At 32.7% G+C, this 24,445-nt stretch overlaps 1 protein-coding gene across 1 annotated transcript in view; it reads left to right on the forward strand.

Annotated features, from left to right (window-relative positions):
- The window catches only part of LOC129223276 (muscle-specific protein 300 kDa-like), a 175,047-nt gene that overhangs the window by 54,536 nt on the left and 96,066 nt on the right, over positions 1 to 24,445 (forward strand). The window contains 9 exon segments of the mRNA XM_054857842.1: positions 345 to 479; positions 2,070 to 2,231; positions 4,003 to 4,220; positions 6,037 to 6,145; positions 7,051 to 7,377; positions 8,953 to 9,129; positions 10,351 to 10,470; positions 12,011 to 12,331; positions 14,923 to 15,252. Coding sequence (XP_054713817.1) covers positions 345 to 479; positions 2,070 to 2,231; positions 4,003 to 4,220; positions 6,037 to 6,145; positions 7,051 to 7,377; positions 8,953 to 9,129; positions 10,351 to 10,470; positions 12,011 to 12,331; positions 14,923 to 15,252 — 1,899 coding nt within the window.

Genomic DNA, 24,445 nt, shown 5'->3' on the forward strand with positions numbered 1-24,445 from the left:
CTAAACCATTTTCTTCAAAATGGAAAGGCTAATTTCACATCTTAGCTACCATTCCAAAATTGATTGCCATGTTTACAAATATATTATTTATTAGAAAATTTAAATTGTTAAATGTTTGAGCATGAACTTTTATTATTTAAAAGTTAATTTATATTAATCCTAAAAAGTGTATTAATTGAAAAATGACATTCGAATTTTAGAACATATTTTAAACTTATCTATTGTCACTACTCAATACTTGGATGTAGCCCAAAAATTGTATGCATAAAGCAAATATTGATATTTGACTTCCCGCAATCATTATACCATGAACAATAATAATTTATCTTTTGTGTATTTTTCAGGCATTTTTCAGTAGCATAAATGATTCTACAATACGTGACCTCACAGCTTCCAGTGATGCTGTTCTTGCAACACTTCCGCCTACGGATCAAGGTCCCATTAAAGAAGCTGTCCAATCCTTGCAGAGAAGATGGAAGGTGAATTTTGTGCTTTTTTCCCCTTTATTTAAAACTAGCGATACCCGCACTGCTATGTCCATAGTAGAAAATTAAAAGGTCATTTGGTTCGCCTGTATATTTACTTGCTCGTCCATGTTATGGTAATTTGCTCGTCCATGTTTTGGTAATTTACTCTATGTTGTGGTAATTTGCTCAGTAATATGGGCTTAAAAGTAGAAAAGAAAAAGAACAAAATCGAATTTTTAAAATATCGCTTTGAGGCACTCACCCCTATGCTACTAATTAATTCTGAGCCAAATTTCATGAAAATCAGCCCAACAAGTCTAGGCGCTATGCATGTAACAGAGATCCAGACTTTCAACTTTATTAATGAACTAGTGGTACCAGCACGGCTTTGCCCGTAGTAGAAAATTAAAAGGTAATTTGGTTCGCCTGTATATTTACAAATATTGGATGATGAATTTCTCGCCAATTTGCTATGTTAAATGGCTCGCCCATGTTACGGTTCCACTTTATGATAATTTCGTAATTTACTCGTCCATCTTGTGATAATTTTGCTCGGTAAAATGTTCTTAAAATTGGAATAAAAAAAGGACAAAATCGAATTTTCAAAAAATTGCTTTGAAGTGCACACCCCCATGCTACAAACTAACTTTGTGCTAAATTTCTTGAAAATCGGCCAAACGGTCTAGGCGCTATGCGCGTCACAGACATCCAGAGAGAAATCCAGATATCCCGACAGAGTTTCAGCTTTATTATTAGTAAAGATAATATGTATTATAATTCTTTAATAAATAATTTATTCTTTAATATTATAGCTATGCACGTGTTTTTCTTTTTAACCCCTGACATAATGAGGAAGGGGATTATAAGTTTTACGTGTGTAATTGTGTATATTATGCCTGTGGCACCGTAGCTCCTAACCAAATGAACTAATTTTGATAATTTTTTTGTTCAAAAGTAGACTTGATCGAGTGTTCTTAGCTAAGTATCACCTTTGTGTGACTTTAACATTAAAACCAACCAAAGACAGCACTTCTGATGATGAAAACTTGCTCATTTAAAATATTACTACCAAAAGAAAGAGCAAAATTTTCTGCATCTGATGGAGTTTGTTAGGGACTTCTAAGTTATTTAGAGTTAAAATTATATTACCTTTTTTACAAAATTTTTACGATGCTTCTAAATCTTTATTCACATAATTAGTAATGATTTTATTGTTAAAGTTTAAAAAACTCAGTGATTTAAATTGCTTATCTGTTGCCATTTTGTATTTGTAAAGAAATAAAGTACTTGTATTTCCTTTTTGTATGTAAGAAAATCCCTTCAAGGGATTTTCAATTTTCCCTCTTGATTTTGCTTTTGCGACTAGCAGAGTTTAGTAGCTGTGATTCTTTTCCTTTTCCATGTCTTCCCATAGTATCTGAAAAATGTTAATAAATTATGTATAGGTTCTGGCCCGAGCAGTTCATTTTCATATAACATTCGGGGTCAGTTTTTCTTTTTTAATTTTAATTCAACATCATTTCTTGTTAGAAAATGAATATAGTTCCTGCACACTCTAAATGCATTTAAACCAATGAAAAAAAAATTACTCTTCATTTGTAGGAGATGACCGACCGAATTCCGTGTCATCTTCTGCAACAAGAATTCCGGATCAAAGAGCAAGAATTCAATGCTCAACTTCAAGAGATGAAAGGGGAACTCAGATCAGAGCAACAGATGATTGACAGTGGAAAAAGTGGAGATGTGGTGATGCAGAAACATACGGTAAGCATTATGTCAGGGGTTTCCAAACTTTATATACATGAAATAAGACAAACAACGTTAGAAAAAGCAAATTTGATTGGTTCCTGATCGGCTTATAACTTTCTCATTGGTGTTTGGCTAATCCGCTGTTTTTATATTTTAAGCTTCATGCTTATCTGCTCTTGGCTTTTGTCGGATGTCTTTTCATCCATAAGCTCATTACTTTTTGCATTGAAAAAGGCCTTCCCTGTAACGTCGAAACTCGTGTCTGCTGTAATTGGCAAATTTGTGCTTTTTCTAACGTTGTTTGTCTTATTTTACTGTTCAGCACAAAGGTATTTATTTATATTTTATATACATGAACCTCACTTTTATTAATAAAATTTTTTATGCCGCATCAATTTTTTTTATAATAATTTGATTCCTAAAATTACATCTGGCGTTACAATTTATTTAATGGGATTGGAAAACAGCACAACATTATATATGAAAGTAGTTTTTTTTACACAAAACACATATATTTAGTTATTATTAAAATTATGAGTTATTATAAATTGTAATGAGAATATTCCTACATTTAACAAATCAGCAAAAATTACAAAAAAATAGATGCTTTAAATGCAACATTAGTTAAATATTCAAACAATATTGAAGTAAGGGGGTTTGTTATTGAACACTTCTGAAAATGTTCTGTCATTGAACCTGTCATTGAAAAGATGTCCCTGCTCTCTGTGGTGGCATCAAAGATAAATGCCATAATGATGATGTTTTGCTTATTTTTTATTTTGGTACACAGACTCGATTATTTATTTATTTTTTCAAAAATTTTGATAACTTCATACCCCCCCCCCCCCTTTAATTGTTCTATGCCTCTTTAGTTAGGTGCGCTCCACTGATTGGAAATCACTGCATTAAGTTCTCCATTATATATAAGAGAGTATTTACATAGACTGATTTTGAGAAAAAAATTAAAGGAAAAAATGATTACTGTCCAACCACGGATTGCATGGAATTTTCAAACGTCCAGATAAGACGAATCTTTGTGGATTAGGGGGGAAAGTAAAAATTTGATGTGCATATTCCGCTCATTTGAATGAGACTGCTTCTGCAAAAGCTGACATCGGTAAAAAATCATAGATTCGTCCATTTTCGATTGTAAAATGGATGTTTGTCTTTCCATACAATCCGTGGTCAGACAGTATCTTGTATTTTTATACATTTGTTTTATAAAATGAATTCTATTTTTGAAAATGACTGAGAAAATGTTTCTAATTTTGGCATTACTGTGTTGTAATTTCAGCATTTTTTGTAATATATTTCAGTGTTCAAAATATTCGATTGTCCACTGGTCTGAGACCACTAAAAAATGATTGGGAAGGCCATTAGTTAAAATTAAGTTGTCTGCGGGACTGTGACTATTCACTGCCATAGCCATTTTCATGTTATAATTATTACTATTATCATGTTTTTGCATATTTTCATCAATTTTCTGTACTTAGATTTTGGCAAATTCTTATTAGATGCAAAATCCATTTGATGTTTTAATTAAAATTTATTAATTAAAACTAATAAATTTTTGCAAATTTTATGAAAAATAAATATTATTCTGGCAAAAAAGTTCTCAAACTTATATGGAGACACATTTTTTGGTAAACTTTGTCTACTTGATTGCTGGATTAGTCATTCTCTGTTTATTGGTTTTTAAAGATCAGTATCGTTTTTTAAAGGATTTCTAACGCTGCATGTAGAAAGGTATAAAGGTATGCACATTTTAATTTTCATTCATTTTTAGCAATATTTTACTCAACCAAGAAGGCATCTAGCAAAAGAATCACTGTACAAGTTAAAAATCTTATCAGATGAGTACAAATACGCAAATACTAAGGATCCAAGCATGAGTGATGCATACGCTGCAGATGAGAAGCAGTGGAAGCAAATGGAGCAAGAAATTGAATCATTTTTACAGGGGCTTCAGAAATTGAGAGAAGATTGGACTGAATATTGTCAGAGGTAAAGCATTTCCCATTGAATGTGTAGTTTTGACAGGACCCATCCCCCCCCCCAGTTCAGTGGCGCAAATTCCCTCCCCCTCCCCCCCCCCAAAAAAAAGAAAAATTTTCCCTTTTTTATTTTTAGCTCTCTTTTTTTATTTATTTATTTTTTTTAATTATTAATTTATTTATTTATTTTTAATTACTATTAGTATTATTACATTTTTGAAAAGTTATGTTCTACTCCAATGACATACACACACACACACAAACTAAATAAATAAATGAATACACAATAAAATAAACTAAACAATTTTCATTAAAAATAAATCTAATAAATAAATTTAAATAAATAAATAAATAAAAATTAAAAAATCCCCCTCAAAAATTTTGATGGTTCAACTTGTGCCATAATCCCCCCTCCCCCCTGTGGGCGCCCTTGAATTTTGATATCTTTTGAGCTCATAATTTGAAGCTTATTGAAATAAAAACTTACACCCCTTCTTGATGTGCAGATTTGCATTTTTTTTAAACCAAGGAAGAAAGATTGGCTTAAGATAAAATTAGAGTTAAAACTATGAATAAGTATTTTTACATGCCAACCTTTTTGGAATTCTTTTGTAATGTATAAAATACAAACTTATGTTCTTAAAATAGAAAATAATTTTGAATCAAACTTTGAAGGTTTATTTATTTATTTATTTGAAACAGCTTGTTTTGAGTAATATTTTGTAGTACTGTAGAACTTCATTTGTCCGGCCCCCCTTTAACTAAATCTCTGATTTATCCTTATCAATTTTGTAGACTGAAAAAAACTATAATCACTTAAATGATAATTTTAAATTATGATAGCAGGAACAGAACAACAAATATGCCAAATATTCATTTTTTACTTTGATTAAATGTACAACTCCTGCATATGTAGCACAGTAAATTATAGTAATCTAAAAAACAACATGGCGTGCTTGGAGCGTCAATCCGACGCCACAGCGGCAGAACTATAAGTGATGAAGTGTTTGCCAAAAACAAAATTTTCATACAAATCATTGTTTTTTGCTCAAATAAAAAATAAGTCTGCTTATTCAATAATATGTTTGCCATCTGTTTATTAAGAATGTGTAACTTATTACCCATATTACCTTGATTATCAAGATTGCCTTTGGTCTGAGCAGGTCCAATAAACGAGGTTTTATTGTACTCTACACAGCCCAATATGTTATTTTTGTTATCAGTTATATATTTTTAGTTATTATTTATAGTGGTTTTATGATACTGCTAGAACCAGTTAGAAGTTCTCTGGTTCCTGCTAGATTTGGTTGCTTCACTTGCTAGCTTTCTAACTCTCCCATCATTTTTAAACTCGAAGGAAAAAAATAACATGGTGTTTTCTTCTGATGTAGGCCCTTCAGACTTCTGAGCCCCTTGGCATTTGCTACATTTGTCACCTTTTATCAATGTGGTTCTCATTGCATTACCAAAACTAGTTTTGGCTCAATTTAGGCTCAACTCATATTTAGGGATTTTTTTATTTATTTATTTCATCAAACAATTCCATGTCTGCCAGGGAAAATATATGCCTGATTTTTTTTACTGCAGTTTATAGCAAGATTGCCAAACTTCAAAATTTCTAAAATTTGGCAAACATTTTGCTAGTTACATAATTGTAACGTGTTTGCAGGGTTGCATGAGTGCCCTTTGTTTCCCTTAAAAGTAATTCATGCACCAAAAAAAAAAAAAAAAATGCAGTTTTTTTTTTATAAACAACAACTAGGATGTGATTGTTTTAATTATTTCATACAAAGCATGTACTTTTATAATGATTTTTAAATGCATAGGTTCAATGAACTTCTACAATGGATGGATGAAGTTGAAAAGCACATTAAAGTCATCACAGATGATATTTCATCTTCCGGAGAATTTGAGACAGTCAAGTCAAAATTTTTGGTAAGTGTAGCCATATTTTGACTTTCATTTTTCCCCTCTGCCACCTAAATAAAAATGTTGAGTTTTACTGTTCTCATTTGATTCAATATTTATTTATTTTCAATATTTATTTTTAATAAAATTTAACCTGGAAGATATAGTGTCTAACCACAAGTTGATCTGGTTAAAAAATGACTAAATTTTACTTAATAACATTCATATTATTTTTACTCTGTTAAAGCAATGTGTTAACTATTTGTGTAATAGATTGCATGTATCTTTCATGAAAAACTGGGTTTGTTTTTCCATTTTAGAAAGGATGTTTTTTTTTTATGACCATATTTTCTAGCATAAGTTCAGTAAGTAAATTATTTTACTTTTGAATTGAACATTTGAATATCTCTTTGTTATATTTTTATTTTATAGCTTTTAAAGTGAAACTATTCATAGTGTATTTCTTTCCTTTTGTATGAAGCATGTATAATTTCGGATGGTTAACATATTTTAATTCTTGCATTTCTGTTTTCAACACCAATAAAACATTAAGTTAAAAAAGTTAAAAAAAATACAATTAAAAAATACAATTAAAAAATAAATAAAATAACTTTACTGTAGTTTTTTTAAATAAAATTATGGTATTATATATAAAAGTATATGAAAAGTATACATTGTTTAACTATTTTTAATGATATTTTTTATTTTTGCTTATTTGTGCAAATGTATGCCACATAGGTAGCCCAATTCCAAATCAATAATAAGTTTAATTCATATTGAATAACAGATATTTTTATCTTAATTCACAAATCATTTTATTAGATTGATGATTGAGAATTTTTAAATATTTTTACAAGTTTTCTTCACTAAAAAGAGTCAGGTGAAATTGCATACAAAAATGAAATAATGTTATTCATTCATTTATTTTACAGGGTGTGTGTGAAACTGTCGATAGTAGACGAGAAGATGTCAAATGGCTAGTCAGGAAACTCGAGAGCTTGTTACCACACATATCAGAAGTCGAGGGAGCTGCAGAGCAAGACAAACTAGACAAACTCTTGGCTCGATATAAAACTCTTCTCCCACGAATCGAAACCACGATAATGGTGACGGAAACCATAACCAAGTGTTTCGTTTACCGGGAAGAAATTACGGAAGTTAACCGATGGTTGAGGGAGGTGAAAGCTGTCACGGAGAGTGTTGAAGAAACTACTTATGATGACCCGAAAAAGTTGTCTGAAATGGTTCAGCAACAAGAAGTATGTTTTAATTAAAACTATTAAAACTCTTTGCTGAAATATTATAAGAGCCATCTCACGAAGATGGGCATTTTGTCCTGCATGTGGCGCCTTACCTATTTTATTGAAAATATTAATTGAAAAATATAATTAATAAAAAAAAAATTTCTTAAAAATCACGAACATATGTGTGATTTCTTTAGCAAAAAGTTTGTCATTACCTTTACAAATAATTATTTTTTTAATGAAATATATGAACTGTCATGTGCAGGACAAATTGGAGACTTTTTCGTGGAATGACCTTGAAATGAAAGATAAAGAGCATCAACTCTCAAACAGTTATGACAAATTATTATATTGAGAATACAGGGGAACCTCTTCACACATCCTGTGGTGTAACCAGAATTTTTTACTTGGGGGGGGGGGGAGGATTCATAAGTCTTTTCAAATGTATGAATAAATTATAATATTTCTAGTGTCAATATTGTTTAAAACCAAGTGTTTTGAGAGCTCTTCCCAGTTACACCCTTTCTTCATCAATGCAAAAATACTCAGCAAAAATCTGGTTTTAAAGCTCTTGAACATTTTTGCTCTTTGAGACTGCAATGTAACCAAAAAATAACTATTTGTTGAAGGTCTTTAATTTGCCTGTATTTTGACTTTAAAATCTTTGATCATAAACTTTGGTTCATAATCTGTTTCATTGCTTGTAAGTTTCTTACTTTTATGTATCTTTTTTTTCAAATTTATGAAATGCAGTAGAAGCTCGATTGGCCAAGCTTTGATTAACCGAGGTTTCTGTTAACCGAGCCGTTAGTAAAGTTGATTTTTTTTCAAAAATAATGTAAATTTTACTAAATAATGAATTTTGAATTTAAAAATTAAAATATGTGGGAATTTGTTTTTTTAAATGCATTTTTCGATATTTAACCTGGCATTGTAAAAAATGTCAATTATTTTTTTTTTAAATATAGTACAAGTTATTTTCTTATTTTAGTTCTTATTTTACTATGTACCATTAATTTTTTTATTCATTTTCATATTTTGAAAAAATTCTATTGTATTTTTAGTTAATTCATTTTAAAAATTTGCGATCCTGGTAAGTGTTATGCAAAGTTTCTATTAACGGAGATTTCCAACATCCAAGGCACTAGCAGTTCCAATTAGCTTGGATAATCGAGGTTCTACTGTATAGTAAATTTTATCAGATGATATGCAGCCACAAACTTGTTTTTACATCTGTATAAACCATGGTGCATCTATTTTCTAATTATGTTTCAAGTTTATGATTTTTGTGTTGAAATTTGGTTGCTGTATAATTAATTTCTCAAATTGAGTTGTTTACATATTTGGGAATTCTTTAATACAAAAGCAACTTGATTTAAGAACAACTAAGCGACAATTGTGAAAAATAATTAGAAAAATATGAAAATTATTGCATCAAAACTCATACAGATACTTGTATAATTTACTGATAGAACGATCTCTGAGAAAATAAACGAAAGCATTAGAAGCATTATTAGTTTGCTTATGTGTTGTTATTTTTTTTAATCAAACAACTATAGAAAATACCTTTATTTTTCCCCCCTTGTTTAGGCAATTGTTCAACAGCTTGAAACTCATTTGAACAATGTAAAGTCAAGCATATACAAAGGAAAAGAATTAAAAAAGCAGAAAATGCATCCAAAGTTCGTAGAGCAAGATGTGGCTGACTTGGAAAAGAACTGGACAGAAGTATATGAGAAAGCTGTCCGAAAACTTGATGTCCTTAAAGTAAGTCAGTTCTCTGAATGCCCATAATCATAATTTATTTCTTTAGCTGCATCGCCTGATCTACCTCGAAAATAAAAGTTATGGTTATAATTAAAATAAAGGTGTTGTGTGATAGAAATGCTAGGCAATTAACTTAAAACTCGACATTTGTAACAGCATTTTGCACGAGTATTTAACTTCTGGTATATAGTTGTGATTGTATTGTGCAGCTACTGCTGTGGTACATTGGTGAGGATATTACAATGCTCTAGAGCTACATTGGATCTGAAGCCCATAATCATAATTTATTTCTTTAGCTGCATCGCCTGATCTACCTCGAAAATAAAAGTTATGGTTATAATTAAAATAAAGGTGTTGTGTGATAGAAATGCTAGGCAATTAACTTAAAACTCGACATTTGTAACAGCATTTTGCACGAGTATTTAACTTCTGGTATATAGTTGTGATTGTATTGTGCAGCTACTGCTGTGGTACATTGGTGAGGATATTACAATGCTCTAGAGCTACATTGGATCTGAAGCCCATAATCATAATTTATTTCTTTAGCTGCATCGCCTGATCTACCTCGAAAATAAAAGTTATGGTTATAATTAAAATAAAGGTGTTGTGTGATAGAAATGCTAGGCAATTAACTTAAAACTCGACATTTGTAACAGCATTTTGCACGAGTATTTAACTTCTGGTATATAGTTGTGATTGTATTGTGCAGCTACTGCTGTGGTACATTGGTGAGGATATTACAATGCTCTAGAGCTACATTGGATCTGAAGACCATAAAGAATTGTCATGGCAGAGATAAACACTGGATCTATTCTAGATATTCCCAGAAGGGGACCAATCTTCTTCATGCAGGACAGAGAAAACAGTAAAAACAGTGCTGGATTGATTTCTTCTTACAAAGCCAAACGAAAAACTACAGCAGCACAAAAGAATTATAGTTATACTCCCGAGCTTACAAACACTCGTACAAAATACTGATACTCATGTGGAGTTTCATCGTATAATATTTTCACCATACGGCTCTCCTTAACAAAGCTTCTTCCAATAAAATTCACTAATTAAGGGAGTTATTGTCCATTTAAAACAAGGACTTTCTTTCTTATCATTGTTTTTGGGCTGAGTTAAGTTACCATAAATGTGTAGTAACATAAAATGGTTCTGTTTTTTCTTTCGAAGGAAAATTTTACAGTGAAAGAATAACTTTCTAAATTTTTGTTTTAGGATGCATATAAATTGTGGGATGATTATGACAAGCAAAAAGGAGAAATATTTCGTCTTCTAGAACTAGCAGATGAAGAGTTGAAAAAATTACGTAAATCTTCTGATTTACAGAAAAGCTCGGTATGTAGTATAGCTTTTATTATCTTTCAGTACTCTTTATTATATACTTTACATTCATTTTCACTAAAACTCATACTGGAACGTTTTCCATTCCTTTACTTTGTACTTTTATTAGAAAACTTTTAATGTTTTACAAAGTAGAATAAAGTAAAAAACATGCTCTTTCTTTTTTTTCTCATTTTAAGCTTTGTTTTGTACTGTATGATGGTTTTTTTTTTTTTTTTCAAAAAACTCTTATAAAGCAAAAAATCATACTATTTTTCATTTTTAATGCTATATTTCTTATAAGTGTGATTAGAAAGCTCTTTAATTTTGAATACAAGTATAAAAAAAAATTGACTACTCCAGGTCTTTTCCTCCTTTTCATAAATTTTATAAATCTTCACTAAAAAAGAAAATTTTAAGTTAGTAGAAAAAGCTAAAAGATCAGTTTATGGAAGAAAGCACCAAAATTTGACTTAAAATAATTTTTAAAAACACGTAAAAAATCAAGTGCTTTACTGCTAAGCCCGTGGTAGTTTGAGAAAATTCTTTCAAATTTATATTGTATGTGACTCCCAACAATGTATGTAATAGAATTAATTATTTATTGTGCATTTTTTAAAAATATTGCTCTATGTTTTTTGGGTTATTTCTGCTTACAAACTAGATGACCTTCATAATGTCCCTTAATATAAATACTGCAAATTTCTTAGATTTTGAAATCAACTAATATTGTTAATTCTTAAATATGCATAGTAGAAGACATTTTAGATTATAAAATTAAATTTACAGCAACATTCTAACAGTATTTCATCTATAGCAATCCTTTTTATGATTCTCCTTACTTTACAAACTTTTGTTAAAGTGTGTGCAGCAGTGACCAGATAATGCGAAATAATATTAGAAAACCTACTTGGAGAGCAAAGGAATTTCAAAGATTAATATTTTGAAGTGTTTCAAAAGAATTGACGTATTAAAAGCACATTCTATTTCTCTATCATTTGGAGAGTGGCGTCCAATGTATGTCCACGGACCATTTGCGTCCTTTTCGGCTGAACCATGTAGCCTGTTAACTTGTTCGATGTTACAAATCAAAAGTTACCTTCTGGAAATTTACAAAACAAGTGCAAAATGATCCTAGAAAGCACATTGGCAAACCTTTCTGTATTACCGCCAATCAAATCATTTCTCTGCTTTATTGCCGCTTGAATTTCTTTTTCTTCTGTGCTATTTTGGTTTCCTAGATAATACAGGCAAATTTGGAGCCAAGTGTTAAAAAATTAGTTTCCGTAAAACTGGTGCTTACTTATAAAATAAGCACCAAGTGGAGATAACAATTCTCGTCTCGCACCTTACCATCCTTTTCCATGTCATCTAGAACAGTTTTAAATGTTTCAAATTTTTATATTTGTTCTGTGATGTATAAATGCAAGATTTATTTTAGTATGAGGTATACCCTTGTGTAAAAAAAGATCGGGCACCACTAATGTGGAAAATAATAAAAAATGTAATATCTATATATTGTATTAAGCTTCAAATTTCTGTTTTTTCCACCTAGAAGCAGTATCAAGAACTTCATGAATCAACAGAAAATAATCTGAAAAAATTCAAGACTGTCGGCCAAGATTTGGCGCCTCGGCTGAGTCAACACCAGAGGCCAATTTTAGAGAAAGAAGTGGTGGAGATTGAGCAAAAGGTGTTGATGGTGCTATCCACCTTGCAAGAAAATCTGAAATACTTGGAGCGCTCTACGGAGAAGTGGACCAAGTTTAATTTCAAGCTGGAAGGTTTCGTTTCGCAAATAGATGATCTCATCGATAGGTTGAAGGGAATATTATCTGAATCATTGCCACCGGAGGATCGACTGAGAAAATTGGATGTAAGTGATTCATCATGTGTGCTGTTAATTGTAATGTCTTGTCTATTAACAATGAACTTGTTTTATACTGAAAGTGAACATTATTTGATACTTTTATTATCACAACCTGGGGGCGGGGGGGGGGGGCTGGCCAGGGTCGGACTGGAAGTAAAATTCGGCTCGGAAATCCAAAGAAGACCTGCGCGGCGCCCTCTCCAATTAAATTTTTAAAACCTTCACATTCTTCTTTACTAATAATAAAGCAGTAAGTCTCTCTGTCCGGAGGATGTCTGTAGGATGTCTGTAGGATGTCCGTAGGATGTCTGTGACGCGCATAGCGCTTAAACCGTTCGGCCGATTTTCATGAAATTTGGCACAAAGTTAGTATGTAGCATGGGGGTGTGCACCTCGAAGCGATTTTTCAAAAATTCGATGTGGTTCTTTTTTATTCCAATTTTAAGAAAAAAAAAAACTATCATAAATTACGAAATTATCATAACGTGGAATCGTAACATGGGCACAAGCCAATTGGCGAGATACGAAATTATCATAACGTGGAACTGTAACGTCGGTACAAGCCAATTGGCGAGAAAATTCACCATACATCATTTGTAAATATACAAGCGAACCAAAAGACCTTTAATTTTTCTATTACGGGCGAAGCCGTGCGGGTGCCACTAGTTATCAAATATTTAATTAATATTCAGAAACATAAATTATAAAAAATATAATTTACTCTAATCTAGAATTACTAATCAATTAATTATTAAAAATAAATAATCAAATATTAATTTAAATAATATGCTAACGACGGTAGACCGGCGCCTTTTGGAGCGGTGCACTGGGACTTTGCCCAAATGCCTGCATAGTCAGTCCGACCCTGGGGCTGGCATTCCATGGAAAACGGTCATTTTGTCTTGCATGTGACAACTGGTATATTTCTTTAAAAGTAATAATTTAAAAGGGTAATAAGCAAATTTTTGTTGCTTTAGAAATCACGAAAGTATGTGTTTTTTGTTCACTACTTTTTTGAAATTGTTATTTTGCTATGAGCCGTCACATGCAGCATTAAATGGCGTCTTTTTTCATGGAATGACTCTAAACATATTTTTTTTTCAATGGTTCAGTTTATTGTTTCCCAGCAACTGAGATATGTAACTTTTACTTTGGATTCTTCTCTTTCAAGACCTACGATTTGTTTCGTAATTACTGTAATTAAAGAGAAAAAATGTCAACTAATTCATGCAGCATTTTACAATTGCTTAAGATGTTCCGTACATGATGCAAGCAAATAAATTGAATTTTAAACAATAATTATATTTACTAAAATATAACTACATGAAGAGTATCTTTGCTTCAAATGTTAGTTTAGAAATTATGTTTCTAGATTTCACCAGTTTATCATTCGAATTTACAAGTATGATAGAATATCTGTTAGGCCATGTGTACTGTTATAGCAAGATCATTTCTAAAAGTAAAATTTACCCTATGTAGATGTATATAGATCGTCTTCAGATTCTGATTCAGATCCAAAAAAATATGCTGTGATTAATGCAAGATACCTTTAATTGAATTTTATTCCAAGGATCCATTCCAAGCACTCAAATAAACATCACCAGAATATGGGTGACATTGCCTGATTAGAACTTTTTTTGTCTCCCAAATAATTATTAATTTGCTTAGCACATTCACTTATCAAGCACAAATTTATTTGAATAAAATAAATTTCAACTAATCACATTAAAAAAAGCTGCTCATTTTAATTTCTTCTTCACAACAGCGTTTCTTACATAAAATAAGAGGAAAGAATAATTAACACTGCAAAATGTAACAAATTGAGACAGTTTTTACATTTATTTGTACTTATAAAAAGTGATTTATTGAGCTATAAAAGTTTTTTGCAATGCTGCGATTATTTTTCTGAGATTTTTAACATAACTGTGCACTCAGTTATTACAAATTCAGTTTAAATAATGAAAATTAAATTGAAATAATAGCTAAATAATAACCCTTGTCAGGTTCTGAGTTGTGTCAACTTCAACGAAGTTTATTCAAGTAGCTTAAGTCAAGTTTTTTGCATAATATAAATCAAACCTGCACAATACATAAAAGTAGTAAAAATGATGATTGAACTTAAAATTACATTTGTCATATTCATTTTTTCTTAAAATATATCCTGTCAAAAAATATGATTGGATGTCATCAAACTATCATTCTAAATTGCAAAATACGACTAACAACAGCATATTTGAAACCCTGCTCAGGAGCATGGAAACAGCTTTACCAAATCATTCAAGTTCCTTCAACATATCACACAAAATAGTTTAAGTATGATTAGAAAATAAACATTCACCAAAATAATTTTTAAAGATTCACAAGAAAATACATTACAAATCCCATCCTTTATTGGATCAATTTGCCAGAGCTAGGAGAGAAACACTTACGTCTGTCAGCTCAGTCGGGAACTATTCACTTGACCTGCATCTGTTGTCCCGGTGTCTGTTTCAGACAAATCTGGCAGGCGCATCAGTAGATTCTAGCCTGCTGGCACCCTGCCATCACACCCACAAAAGCCTGATGTCAGCTATTCTTTTTTTGATTCCCTTCCTCAGGAGCTGCATGTGGAGATCAGAGACCAGAAGCAAGTGTTGCTGAACCTGGAAAAGGAAAGCGAGGAGTTGGCCGTGGATCAGCCCGAAGGCAGCAATGTGCGGGTGATCATTGGACAGTTGGGCAAGCTGAGGGACAGGCTCAGGACCTTGGAGGAGACTGTTGTCACCCAGAGGGGTATTGTGTCGAAGAATATTGATGCCCTGAAGAATGTCAAGAATTTGCTTAAGAATGAAAGGGAGGAATTGAAGGCAGCTGAAGTTAGGCTTGAAAATGGCCCTCCTGTAGCTGTTACCTTAAAAGAAGCTTATAGTAAGAAGGAAGAAATCCAGGTATGTTTCGTTTTATTTAATAGTTGACTTTATTTATGTGTGTTTTTTCTTATTTTAAGGGAAGGCAAAGGGACTTCTGCTTCCTGGAAATACTAGAATTTGGTTTAAATTTAAAAATTTGTAGAAGCATGTGGAAAATAGTGCAAGAAATAAAATGGTCATTTGCTAGGATTATTATTTTTATTTATTTTTTTATTTTTTTTACTGTGATAAGTTTCAAATAGCAGATTAGCTAATGCTTTTTTCAACTTTTTATTTATTTATTTTTTTTTTCTGGCTTATATTTTTTCTGCAAAAATCATTCTGGCCCCAATGCTTCTTATGATTGAGGCTTCAGTTCTTTTGTCTAATTCCTTTATTGTTCCTGTCGTACTGAATGATTTATAAAAAAAAAAAAAACAATTTCATAATTTCTACTTCTCATTAGTAATTATTTTTATCAAACTTCTTTTATTTTCTTTCTTTTTTCATGAATAACAAAAATAATCAATAATGAAAAGTGAATAAAATGATTTTGAGTAAACATTTTCTCCCTTTTATTTTTACTGAATTTATAATCATTCTTACTTATCCTCCTCAATTTCCACTCCTGTTTAAGCCTGTGTTTATTTGTTTATCCTAAAGCATTATTTATTTACCTACGTTGGACCATCATGTGCTTTAAGCTCAGAGCAGAATCTACTACTGCATAATTTGCTCTGATGCAAATGTTTATAGAAAAAAAAAGTAGCTGCTAAAGCAGAAACATTGGCTCTGACCCAAGCAAATTTGTGTTGTAAGATATTAGGCTTACCCTTAACTTTGGCAGACAAAATGTGTTTACATCGTTAAATGCTTAGTTTTCCCCAAGTTAAAATAAGAAGCTAAAGTACTAATCAGCTATTGGCGTTGCCAAGACTTTTTTTTTTAACTACTGTAAATAATTTTAAGTTAAAATAGTTGTTGACACGTGTCAGTTTAAAAGATAGATTAATATTTTACCAGTAATTTAAATATTAGTAAATCAAAGCCTTTGTTTTGTTGTTTTATATACAATGTTTGTTCTTTGTTTGTTTTAAAGTGAACTTAAAAGTGAAAATGAATAGTCAAATAATTAAAGCTATTATTTTTTTGGGGCATTTGATCTATTTTTTGAATATGATCCTGAAAAATTGCAGTCACTAGTTAATAATGTTCTTTGTTGTTGCAGTGTTTACCACTGATGTCCTTTTAATTTTTACATTTTAATTAAAACAAAACAGCTGCTGAATGTGCACTTACTTAAACTGTTTTGAGTATTGGTGCAATTTTGAACTTAAACGATATAAAAAGATGGAAAATAAAATGTAATGAACATTTTTATGTTAAAAAACGTTTGATTTTTATTCTTTTGCACCAGAAGGGCAAATTGCAATTTTTGTAAAGGATTCGATTTTGCTGATACAATTTCTTTTACTGGATGCTTTTATTTTGATTTTATATCAATAAAATTTTATGCTGTAGCCATATTATATATTTTTTTTAAATGAGCAATAATTCCCGACTATTGGGAGAATTCGCGAATATGGCGATCCCTGCACTTTTCTTGTAGTCGGCCGTTTACTGTAATTTATTATTCTTTATTTCACAGTCAGACCATGTAAAATCATAGCAGAACGTTTAAGTATTTATTTCTTTAGCAGCTGCTTAAAAGGGATGGACTAAAATCGGGTAAATGTTCATGTTTTGGAGTATTTTTTTCTCTAATAGCCCAGTGGTTGGGTAGTTGAATACGGAAGTAATTGGTGGAAAGCTGGAAATTGTTTTAACTTATGCCGTATGGGTCTGTAATGACCATACTAAGTTTTCCCCCTTCTACTAAGTGAGCTTTCGCCACAGCGTCCAAATTAGTGCCAAAAAACACCTGTTTTTTCATTAGTGTTACAATATCTCAAAAATGGCTCTTAAAACGACCAAAAATACATGCAGGTTTCTTGTAGAGCACAAAATACTGAACAAAATGAGTACCTTTAACCTGCATTTTTGTTAAATATTAAGCTCACAACTCTATTTCAAAAATTGGCTTAAATTACTAGTTAAGCGCTTAAAGCCAGCCATTAAAAAATGGCAGGAAAACTTTATTATGTTCATTATTGTAATAGAAATATATTGTAGGTGGAATAAAAGTATGAATGAGAAGGAAGGAAGTTGAAAGTAAGGAGGGAGGGGGGGAAACGCGTATCCAGGTTAATTATGCTAACCCCTTCCCACTCCCACCGGCTCTCCCTTTCTCCACTGAAATACCTTCGTTCCCTCCCTTCCGTCCACTGACCCCTTTCTTAGAGGCCGAATAAACCTTTTTATGCTGAAATTTCTCCCATTCGCTAAAAATTCCGGAGGGTGGTTTCTTACAATCGAAATTTTAATGCATTTCCAATTGGAAACTATTATACAATATATTTAACAACACAGCTTTTATATCTAAGTAATTCTTAAAAGTAATTCTTCTAAGAAATTAAAAATAGTATAAAAGAAAATAAGTTCAGAAATGCAAAATTCGCTTCTCAGAGTATGTATGATGAAATTATACTCGAAACAGTATTCATATATCACTCATAAAAAGTAATCTTCTTTTTATCTAACTATTGACGATAAATAAACAGTCAGACTTATTTCAATGAACACTCAATTTTTGCATTCTAGTAGTGCAAAATGAAATATTGATCAAATTAACACACAGATAAGAGTAATTTAAAAGGTACTAGACACGTAATTGTAGAAAATATATTTAATTACGAAAACGTGAGGTACAAAGGGCAACATTCCAGATTTCAAAACAGCTCTTATTTTCTTATGTTAAATAAAGAAAGACATTAGATATTAAAAGTAAAATGCAATATATACATATGGGTCACCTAAAATGATACGTTGAGCATCGCTAAAACATTTGACAACATGTGAAAGTTTCGCATTGTGTGGAATTGTGATAAAAACTACAATAATTTTCTAGCTTAATGAAATTTAACATAAACAATTTTGTTACACATAAAATAAACAGTTAAATGAACTTAATTTTTTTTCTTGACGCTGAAAGTGTGTTGCAAATGTCAGTGTCAGTTTGGTCATTGCCACTTTCATTATTTTGCAAATGATCATATCGCTCCTCCAATGAGTCAACTTCTTCTAAATTGTCCTCCAGTATATCAATTTCCGCTTCTAAGTTAGTTGAGTTTGAAGTGCCGTCATCATCCTCCGGAGAGTTGGTGCATGCGTGCCCTCTGCAGCTGTAGCATATTGCAGAGCAGTTGATGCCCGCTTTTCTACAGCCAGGGTTCGTACGGGTCATGGAAATCCTGGAAAGTCATGGAAAAAAAAATAAGCAAATTTCAGACCTGGAAAAGTCATGGAAAATTGAAATTTTCATTGAAAGTCATGGAAATTTATTTCAAGTCATGGAAAAATGTCCTGGACAAAGAGAAAGTAACAGTAACTAAAAGAGCATTAGAAATCTTAAGTGATTTAACACTGTAGCGCATAAAAACTATTAAAAGTGGAAAACTGAACGATCCCAAAATCATATCTGAATTTTAAAATCTCATTGCATCCACTTCTGTCGCAGCCGCTTGCCTTTTTTTGAGATGTGATTTTTCTGCTTGGACATCACTGATTTCGAAGAAATTGTTATTTTCAACACTTCTTATGTTTCATATTCTGTAGTAGCGAACTCGCACGTTCTTGGTTTTGCCACGCCCAGTCAAAAAAGGCAATTTAATTGCATCCGAGTTAGGTTCCATCACTTGTAAGAACTTTATTATTAAATTTATCAGAGTTGATCTTGATTTATTGAAGATTTTAGAAAATAAAGAACTTTAGTCAGGCGATAGAATACAGAAAAAGAGGAATTCTAATACTCGAAAAGAGTAGTGCCCAACATACGGCCCGCAAAACTAATCTATTCAACCCACTGCTACGCTCAATGTCAGGAATCTAACTTGTTCTGGAATTTCTGAACCTATTAATTTATATGCATTTGAAAATGTGCAAATAAGTAAACAAAACAAGTATACTTTTAAATGAGAAGATTGAAAAAACCATTCAGTAATGAATAAAAAAAAATCTGGTTTAGAAACTTAAGGAACTAAACTATGCGGCTTTATTTTAAAGAAGCAAAATACTGTCAAGTTACGTGGATGATTAAATGTTCTGTTGACACTAAAAGGCAACTTTTGAAGCAAATTTATTGAAACTTAGTGATGACTCACTCATTCAACCTTTGTCGCATTCAATATCATTCTGCCTGTTTATATAAAAAAAGTTACATATTTAAGCATCATCATATTCGTTTCACTGTATTTTTACGTTACTTAAATTTATATCATGAAGACAAATAAGAATAGTTTTTTAATTGTACACTTATATTTTTTCCATTACAAGTAAGTGCTTCAATGAGGCTGTGGCATTCATGTAGACGTTTTGTTAATGCTCATTTCCAAAAATTAGTAAGTTTGAGATTAAATAGTGCTATTCTCTCCGTGTAACAAGGTCATGAAAACTTTCATTGAAGTCATGAAAAAGTCTTGGAAAAGTCAGGGAATTCTTTCATCCAAATAGAGTATGAACCCTGTACAGCTACACGCCAGAGTACAGCCTTTTTTGCACTTACACGAAATCGTGGAGAGCAATTCTAAAGGAGCTGGTTCTTTGCGGGTTGCGACTGGGAATAGTCCATGCTTATTTTTTTTCCAACCCCAATCTAAGGGGCTTTTCGTGAATCCACTCCAATATTGAATTTGCAAAAATGTACGGAAAGAGTGCTCACGTGCTGCTGCTGCAGTGGGAGGAAGAGTGGCTAAATTAAAAGTACTTTTTATTACTGATTTTTTAAAAAGCTTAAACCTCAAGGAATTTAATGTTTCTTCACTGTCCTTTCCCCCATATAATGCTATCAAAGTTTTTTGCCCTGCTTCATCAATGCTATCAGGGGATGCATTTTCATTACGGAAAACTTTTACAGTTTGTTGTAACACTGTACAGTTCAAGATCTTGACAAATTTCTTTTTCCCTTGTCTAAAAAGAGCAGATGTTGTATCGCAACCACTGAAAGCGTGGAGAAATAAAATATTTTCTCTGATGTATGGAGCTATGTTCAGAGTTGCTGCACAGTATAAAGTGTCTTTTACGTTGCCTCTGCCAGGCTTCAAGAAAAAAATATTTCTCGAAGTAGTGGTTGCTGCCATTATTACTAAAAGGTCGATGTCTTCACCCACAACTATGACACATTCAGACTCATTTTCGATTTCTTTAGCAGTTTCAATTATAAGGTAGTCTGCATCTTCATCCGCTTGCTTCACAACAAAACCTTCTTTTTGAAATTTCACACACAACATATTAATAAGCTGTTGTTTGTTTTTATCATTTGATAGAAATTTTTCTTGAGGCATAGTTACTAACATCGATTCATCAAATATAACATAACCAGCTTTGTGTTTCTTTGTTCGTCTGTTGCGTTCAGCCGACTTGGTACTTTTTGCTACACAATCATCAGGATAACCATCAAAAACTATAGTGGACCTTGCACTGAAATGCCTTTTGATGTAATCAACATATTTTTGCAGAATGGAGGAAAATGAATCCCCTTTTTGCCACACTAACTTATGTAAAAGAAACCCACCATCGACCACATGACGTGCTGAATTCAGTGGAACAACATCAGTAGTAGCAGAAAACAAATCATAAAATACTGATTTGCGTGTCTTACGTAGTCCTTCTTCATCAAATAGTGACAATGGGAAAGGTGCCAATTCAAATGCAAAATAGTTTTGCAACTCTTCATCTGACTTTTTCAGGAGGGAGATTCTTCTAAAAATTGTGTCAGGATTTACAGGAATAAATTCATCGTGAACTTTTACCTTACAGCTGGAACCACGAATAGGCATTACTCGGTTTTTCCGTTTAAGTTTAACATCGGCAAAGTTATTACCAACAATTTTTGACAGTGAATCAGTTCCAATTTTCGTAAGCATTGTGGCAATTAATGCTTTCATCTGCCACAATACCTTTTGATATTGACATGAGATGTTCACTGTTTGGAAATGGATCATGGGATGAGAACCAGTTAACCAGTTTCTGTACATCTGCCTCGTCTCTTGTGATTCTTGAATCTCTAGCATCCGCATGCTGTTCAGTCGAGATGAATGATAAGTTACAAAACTCCTCAACTTTCTGAGAAACTTCTACAAGAATTGGCATGGAGAGAATCCATTTGGCCATTGTACTGTCAGAAATGCCTCGTCCTCGAGTCAACCCTCCGGTAGACTTAGGATCTCATTAGAGTTTGCTCTATCGTCATATCTGTCCAAAGACCGCACCAAAATTTATCCGAGCGTCTAATTGTGAAAAACCCTTCAGTAACAAACTTATTGTAGTCATTCTGATCAAGTCTGACTTTTAGATCAATCAAATCTTGCAAATAAAGGTGGCAGGATTTTGCATATAACAAATGTCCACTTGAATGGAAATAGGGTAGCATCATCTGTATGGATTTTAGATGCATATCCCAGTTTCCACTTCTTTCTGCAAATATAAATTGTTTCATTATGGTAACCGTGCGGAGGTACTGAACCCATAGTTTAGATGTAGGTCCATTTTTCTCAAGTTCACTCAGTTTTTGTGTGCACTTTCCAATCAAACTTGCGATAGTTGGGTCTGATGTGTGAATCATATCAATATTGCAGAGAACTTTCTCAATTGATGCATGCTCGTCTGTAGTTATAATCATTTGAGAGAGAATTAATTTGGTCATTGCCAGATGAACCAATATATGAGCCCTAACAGCTCTTGAATAGGCGTGCCCTGACAGCATTTTGTCAGTAGACCCAGCTGCATATATGATGTTGAATACGTCTTGTAATCCACTACCATCCATTACATAGCCAATGGTGCCCAGGTAAGACATGATGAGATGGAAACCACCAAGCCTCAGCACAACTGAACTAAATTCAGGATTTGAAGCAACAATTTCTCGACCTTTCATGTATAACGGTTGATCAAAAGTTACAAAGCAACATTTTTGATTTGAAGACTTACATTTATCGATGGCAAAGAGAAGTGCTGTATGAATGATGTCATAGCTGCTTGGTGGAGCATTGATGAAAGGCAGATACAAAATGCGTGATTTTGAGTAAGCGTTGACAGAGGTGTTTTTTTCCATGAAGCCATTCCAGTCTGCAACACTCAATCCTTTCCACTTGGCCAGAATCCATGCAAAATCACTTGGTAAAAGTGTGACAGCATGTGAAATAGGGTTTATTTCATCTAAATCATGAATTACTTCATTTTTAAGTCCATGTGTTTTTTGAAATGGTTGAATTCGGATAGCAGGAAATTCTTCGACAACATCAGCTGTCTTGATTTTCTTCAGCCTATCAATTTTTTTATCTGAGTAGGCAGTAGTTGCAGGCGTCACACACTGAATTCCTCCCATCGCATGCAAAGTGCTAGATCCATCTAAAGTGTCAACATTCACATCTGCATTATCAAAGACGTACTGAGAAAATGATCCAGGCATCACTGCGCTTAGTGGATGACTTAGACAAGACAACTCAAACAATCTCACTTCTTCATAATTGCTGCAAAACCCCATGGCATAAAGCAAATTTATAAGGTCTTTTGATCCATGATTTTTGTAAAGTAAGGCACCAAGACCAACCTGTAAGGAGGATATGAAAGATCTAGGCCTTGCAGCTGCAGTAATAGCATGACCAATTGCAAGAATTTTTACGCGCCATTTATCTTCGTTTGCCCGTTTACCCTTCATTATAATTTTTTCTAGAAAGGTCATCAGTGATTCAGGTATTACCTCTCCTATATCACTAAGAAAACTATCTGGTTTTGGGTATTGATCCATTGAATGTATCATGGACCTCATGTCTTCCAGTATAATGCCAGCAGCTGCTTCCACGACACGAAGGCGTTCCACTCGTTCATCTTTATTCCGTGATTCATACCACTTATTTGAAAGAATCTTGTACCCCGTATTGCGGAAACAGATTATTGGTTCTCTATTTTTTCCTGCGGTTATAATGATGTCTTGGCCATATTTGTCTTGCAACCTTTTTTTCAATGCCTTTTCGCTTGGAATATGCCCTTTAAAATCTTTCAATATGTCTTTCAAGGAAAACTGGCATTCATCTTCATTTCCCTCCAAATGTCGGCAAACATGTTCAAAAGCAGCGGTGACCTCATCGACTGGAGGGCGGCCAGGAGCAGCACCAGTTGTAATTTTCAAAAAATTTTTGAAACACGAACTGTGATACCTGCCTTCTACTTTCACAAGTTCACTTACAGGTGTGATTCGAAAGGTGACCTCTTCACTCCACTTATCACCTCTCTTCTGAGCAGCTTTTAAAACTTGATTCCTAAATTCTGTTGTTTCTACACGATGAACTTTTTCACGTCTGTTAACTGGTTTTTTCATTTCAAGTTGGAGGAATTCTTGTGATGCGTCCTTACCACAAAGTACACAGTGTGTTTTAAAGTCAAAGTTCTGTAAATCTGATCGCGTTATGCAAACTTTTACCTTTTCTTTTTCGGCAGCAATAATACTTTGGCTCCTAGTGTAGGATTTTTGGCATTTTATATGCACTTGCACCATTGTAAGCTCTTTGAATTTGATATGCTTTCCGTCTCTTCTTCTATGGCTGCTTTCAACAAATTTTTGAATACCACGTTCTTTGACTTCAATCACATCACCTTCAGTGTATGATTTATCGCAAATCACGCACAAGTCAGCCATGTTCCTCTCAAAAAGTTCACTCACGCAAGCACAGAGTTAACTTGACTTCGAAATCAATACAGCAACTCAGTGGCATATCCACGGAGGAGGGGAGGGGGGAGGGGGTCCTGGGTTAAATTCCTCCCCAGAACTTCGACACATTCATTTTTTTAAAATAAATTTTAAGTAACGGTATTTAATTTTGTTCGAATGGGATAGATTTCAACAGAACAGCTTCTGACACACACCATTACTGCCATAAGAGAGCAAGAATGGTCTGTACAAAACGCAAAGGACATTATGGTCACTAAGCACTTCCAACGCTGCAAAAATCATTTTTAGGGAAACCAGGTGTTATATCTGTTTTGTGATTCTTGATGAACTGCAGATGAACACTCTATGAGTTATTAAAAAGCAATTCCTACCTGTGTATAAGCCTGTGTTCTATATGAGATGTTTCGT

This window comes from Uloborus diversus, chromosome 5 (genome assembly GCF_026930045.1).
Source record: "Uloborus diversus isolate 005 chromosome 5, Udiv.v.3.1, whole genome shotgun sequence".
Taxonomy (NCBI): Eukaryota; Metazoa; Arthropoda; class Arachnida; order Araneae; family Uloboridae; genus Uloborus; species Uloborus diversus.